This window comes from Oryzias melastigma, linkage group LG6, assembly GCF_002922805.2.
Source record: "Oryzias melastigma strain HK-1 linkage group LG6, ASM292280v2, whole genome shotgun sequence".
Taxonomy (NCBI): domain Eukaryota; kingdom Metazoa; phylum Chordata; class Actinopteri; order Beloniformes; family Adrianichthyidae; genus Oryzias; species Oryzias melastigma.
In genome coordinates, this window is record NC_050517.1 from 13583149 (window position 1) to 13589081 (window position 5933).

At 38.8% G+C, this 5933-nt stretch overlaps 1 protein-coding gene across 2 annotated transcripts in view; it reads right to left on the reverse strand.

The window, feature by feature from the left end:
• Nucleotides 1–777: 777 nt before the first annotated feature.
• tmem117 (transmembrane protein 117) overlaps nt 778–5933 on the reverse strand; it is a 65147-nt gene continuing 59991 nt past the window's right edge. For both annotated transcript variants that reach the window (XM_036212287.1, XM_024281280.2), the window contains one exon: nt 778–4873. In XM_036212287.1, coding sequence (XP_036068180.1) covers nt 4212–4873 — 662 coding nt within the window. In that variant the 3' untranslated portion in view covers nt 778–4211. The remainder of the gene's footprint in view (nt 4874–5933) is intronic.

Genomic DNA, 5933 nt, shown 5'->3' on the forward strand with positions numbered 1-5933 from the left:
GCGACCCGGTCCCGGATGAAGCGGAGGAAGATGGATGGATGGATGATGGATCATGCTTAAATGAGTGCATCAAATTTGAGACGTCTTTTTTTTCTTTCTTGAACACCCAAGTCAATATTTTTTCATTTTAAATTAAGATTGTTGTGAGCAAAAACTTAAAACTACGGCTTTCATCAATTCCAAAAAATAATAATAATAATAGTTTTCTGTCAACTCTTTGATGTAGTGGGCTTTATAGGGTAAAGTAAACAAGACGTGTTGCTTTCTTTCTGTTCTGTTGTCTTTATCCAATAAAGTTTCTTTCCACCACTTGGAGGGGTCCCAACCCCGTCCCTATGATCAGCCTTCTCTGCAGTGAGCTCAGCTTTTCTTATCTTTGATTCAATTTATGACTTGTTTACAAGTAGATCTGCTCATAAACAAATCCCTCCAGGGGAACAAACCGTGCAATAAATTGAAACGGTTTCCCACTGGCATCAATCAAACAGGCCTCGGGCAGAACTTATTATAAGCTGGGCGTCTTGTATGCAGGCTACATATTCAAGTGTCCTTGTGAGGAGATAGTGTCATCATTTCTCGTGTCGTGCTCATTAATTGGGTCAGCAGCTGCAAGAAGCTTGACCTGTGCTGTTGCTTAGCAACTGCTGCCTGAGTTTATAGGAAAAATGTAAACAGAACTTTTCTTTTGTCTCGCTGGGAATTACTTAACAAGATCTGGAGCGTTGTTTGGGAGGATTTGGGAATATTATTTTAGAGGGGAAAAAAAATCATACAGCATACATGAAATAGTTTATCATACAAAGATCAACAGATGACATTCACAAAGTTACAGAAACAGAGGATCAATTAAACAAATTGGTGAGAAACATTGTAAATGAACAAAGTACAAACCTCTTCATAACCAAAGCAGGTTCCCCTTTTCGACTAAAACACTTACATCTGATCTCTCTTCAGTGTATTTAAAAGATAATTGCAAAAACCAAGAGCAGCAAAGCAATTATGCTAAATAAATGGAAGTCTTCACAGAGCGTCCCCCTGTTGAAAACAAGTTTTGCAGCACTTCACAAACATCCACACACACTCGCGGGCGCACACGCAGAACAAACACTGTTATCTTTAGTGAACGCATCCCCATGCACTGACAGAGTGACTCAGTTCTGGGCGTCCCAGTCTGACTGAGCCATGTAAAGGTACATTTTTCATAGCAATAAATAAAACCACAGACCTTTTAAATAGTGAAATTAGTCTCAAACTAATAAATATTCTTATAATTGTTACCTTAACTTTGGTGTGTTTACTTTTTTGTATAAATATATTTGCCATTTAATTGGTCGAACATTTACGTGTATTAGCAGGCTACAGAGGTGGTGCATCATTCCCATATTTTATATTAGGACAGTAACAAGCAGTATCATTGCTGAATAGTACACTGTGTGTAATCTACCTATACATACAACAAACAGAAAACTTTGTACGTTTATTCTGTATACCTCAATATTATAAAATGCTTCGTAATTCATACTGGTTGGCAAAGACAGTTTTCTAGCTGTTGGGTGAACACACTGCGGAGTAAAGGTAATGCAAATAGTTCTTTCTAGAAAGCCTTTAATGTAAGTACTCATAAGTTCAAAATACTGTATAACTAGCATCTTTGGTTCCAGATTTATCTTATAAAGCTCTAATGCTACGTTCACACCAGGCTCGGAAATGCGCATTCTAGCTCGCGTTTCCAAGGAAAAGTCTATATAAATGGGTATATGTGTTTTAGGCTCCTGTGTTTTCTAGCTCTCCGTACTAAACGCGTCACAAATGAATGTGTGCTAAACTTTGACCAATCAGGGACTCAGCTTTAGTAGTGATGTTTGGGTAGCGTCCCTTTTCATTGACAGAAGCGTTTGAAAACTGATCATAGAGGAGAAATTAATATTAGACCATTTTCATGTTGACGTCAGACAAAAAAGTGACTTCTGGTTTACGGGATTAGACCAGAAAAGTGGAGAACTGAACGCTGATTAACACAGTTTTATGTAAACATTAAAAGGTAAACTTAAAAATTGTAACAAAAAATCTACAATATTAATTTTATAAATGTCCTACTTGATTGTATTTGTTTTCCTCTCCAAGATTGTTCAAAAATAAAAAAAAATATATCGTCTAATATTTAAAGTTCTATTGAAAATATCAACCTTTCACTTAAGCTAATGTTATTCTTACAGTTTCTGTTTTGGCTAATGCTATTTGCAACTATTTTAAGTGTGATCAAGCACAAAAACTGATGAAAATTCAGGTTGGTCACACGTGCTCGCACGCATTGTAATTGCATCAAAGGCAGAATTTTGTCGTTGTTTTATGGGATATTTCAGGGGATAATTGTAAAAAAACAGATATGGTTGGCAAGCGGCAAGTATTTTCAGCTTTCAAAATAAGAGCGGCCAGGAGAAAAAGTTCGGCACTAGCTGTACAATAGTCACTTTCATATTTTTTGGCAACAGTTTCCAATTAATTTGATAATTTTTTCCCTTTATTTTCCTGCAGATCGGACCCCGTTATGAGCAAAAGTAAAGGAGAGGAATGTTAGAAAATAACGCAGCAGTAATTTGTTTTTCTTTATTGTAAGACACGTTTAAATTGTCTTACTTTTGCTCTGTTTTGAGTGAGTTTGTGAGAACAGAAGCTACTTTTAAGCTACTTTTAAATGGTCAGAAAAAAATGTTCTGCAGCTCTACGTCTCATCTCTAAAGCTAATGCTAGCGTTAGCATAAATTAGAAGAATCAAATCATATTTACCTTTATAATCAAACATTCAATGAAGTTCTTGTAACTTTCATCTAACTTTGACCAGGTTGTAAGAGATAAATAATCCGAACTTGTTTAATATCATCCATAAGAAATTAAGGAAGCAGCTATAAGGGATTCTCCAGGCGGATTACTGAGATTTGTGTTTTATGAACAATCTATGAGAGGAAATAAAAATACAGTTGGGTAGGACATTTTTAACTAAATATTGTACAACTTTCTGTTACAGTTGGTAAGGTTACCTTTTATTGTAAGCGTAAAATTTACGTGCTGTGATGCCGCCATTTTGTCAGACGCCTATTGCGGTTTGTTCCCGGACGGAATTCTATGACACCAAGTCTTATATATCGGTATAGAGCTGTGCAGAAAACAAAAAAACCTGGAGCAAGGTTTGTGAGATTTGCACTGCTTTTAGATAACCCACGTTCAGGCCGTTCATGCCCGATGTGAACGTAGCATAAAAATTCAGCACACAAACACGAGGTCAATAACAATTCAAGAAAATTGCACTGTAAAAAAATATTTTAAGGACACATTATGCACAACAAAATAAATATACAGAAAAGCTTTTAAAGCAAGTTGACATGGTTTCCATAAGGTACTAACTTGTTTACCTGTCAAAACGACCAGGAGACGTGTTGAATTTGTGACCTTTCAATAAGACGCCAGCTTCCACTTCTGTTGCAACCAGAAACAGACCGTTTCCTCACTCTTGGTATGCAACAGAAGGAGCAGCAGGCGCATTAGCAATCATGCAGCGGTTTGTTGGCTTGCCATTTCATCTCTGCTGATTACATTTATTATCTCCAAAACTGATATCAAGTGAGGGCACACGAAAAGGTCATCAGCATACATCGATGTTGATAATCATGTAATTCCAACATGAGATGTGCATTTAGACTAGATTGAGAGAGAAATCACTGGAGGAGAAATTAAAGTGGCTGAATATGAAGATTGAATGAGGTAATAAGTGTATATTAGATATGTGAATATTATGCAGGAATCGGTATAGAAGACTTTATCAAGGAGAACACTGTTGACTATAGCAGTAAAGGCTATTTGAATATGGATATTTGCAGAGTTTAAATGGATGAAATCAAGGCACAACTGTAGCTGTCATATTTCTTTTTTTTTTTTTTAAACACTGCTCTGGTATAGGCACCCGTTAGTTTATGATGACAAAAATCGAGTTATGAAAATGCAAAGCAAGCACCAGGTCAATCGCAGGTTCGATGCTACAAAAGATTTTCGGGGTCATTGCACACGTCACATCAAAATAGCTGCTAATAAAGAGTCTTTTACAAAGGTTTTCCTACAAAAATAGAAAATTGGGAGTCTGCAACGCCTATCAGGCTTTCCTTCAATTTTCCTTATGACATTTCTCTCTTAATTATGCAAATTCAGTCGTGTCAGAGTCATGGAGAGAGTCTGTGGACATCAAAAAACACAGCTGGTCCATCCAGAGCTGAGCTGTCGATGGCGATGCTCGGGTGAGTCTCTTGGGTTTCCATGGAGATGGTTGAGTTCGTAGAAGGCGTGGCCCCAAAGTGAGGCGAGTCCACCGACAGCAGCATCGGCGTTCCCAGTCGTTTCAGGCTGTCGCTCATTGTGAAGTGCGTCTCCTCTGGCGTCACTCCCATCTCCTTGCTGTACTCGGAGGGCGATTTCTTCTTAATCCTCTCGTACGACTTGTCCTGGTTTTCCGGGAAGGTCTCGCTGCCTTGAAACCGGCCCAGCAACCAGACGAAAAAGCCAAAGAGGACGAACGCGGCAAGGCTGGGGATGAAAGCCAGGCATTTGATGTCCAGGCTGGCCCCGGTGTACCGGCTGTGCAGGAACATGTCTCGGTCCACGTAGGTCATGTTGGTGGCGGGGTCGATGTTGGTGGAGCGCCACTCGTAGGTGAGCGTGCTGTGGTTGAAGTTCCCCAGAGTCTCGGGCTCTTCCACAGTGTAGATCTTCTCACCGGGCCCAACGTATTGACCGTATTCATAGGGTTTGTAAAAGATCTGGTTCTTCCACATGTTAAGGTCCAAAATCAACACCAGGAAGATGATGCCGTAGTTGAACCATTTGCCTAAAATGAGAGAAGTTATGGGAGAAAGATGAAACATTAGGGTCTGTCTAATAACTGACCAGGGAATACCAAAAACTACAGTATATTGTTTCAATTTTTGAATACAACACAATACCAAGTTTTTAGTTCCTCAAATGACCACTGGAGAATTAATTTTAAAAGGGAGCAATTTCCATTTTTCTCCCATGTTTAAAGATAACATACATTTAAAATTAAAAGTTCTTAATATTACTTTTAATTCAAGATAACTGTAAAGCTGTGTTCACACCGAATACTACATGCGTGTCAAGGGCGTCCAGTTTCAATGTTAAGTCAATGTACAGATGCAATCAGTGGTCCTGCTGAATGTTTTTAATGTCTGGTGGGGCGCGTCAGTCTGACATTAGCATTTTGGGCACTGCAGCACAATTTGGACATCGTGGAGGAATGTTTTGGAGTACAAGAATTGGAACTTTGGAGATGAATAAGTGTGACATTAACCAATCAGGGACTCGGCTATGCTGGTGATGTGATCAACAGATAGAGTGCAAAATCAGCATGGAGGAGAACTTGATTTTATGAAATTTTTCTTATTTGGACTAATGCGGAACGGCAATCATTAAACTGAGTTAGTGAGACGGAAGTACCGCTGAAAGCAGCTCCTGCAGTAGATGGTGAAGCAAAATATAATAAGAGAATCTCTGAATAATCTCATGAACCCAGACATGGAGACATGATTACTGGTGCTTTTAGTAGAGCCTTATCTCTCAACATCATCCGGGTCTTCCATGTATTGTAAGTGACATGTACAGATATATAGTCAATGCTTACATGTAGTAATGAGGCTAAAAACTTCAGACAGTAGCCCCTCCCACACGAGTCTAGATCGTCAAGTTTATAAACACATTTTTTTAAAAAAGCTGTGCATTTGATGCATGTTAAAATAGAGGTGTCAAACATGAATTGGAGGTGCGTCAAAAAAGAAGTGATTAGACGGAGTCACGTGGGTACGCCGAGCAAGATGGCAGCACGATAGTGCAGTCTCCACCACCCGATAATACTTTATGAATGATTAATCTTG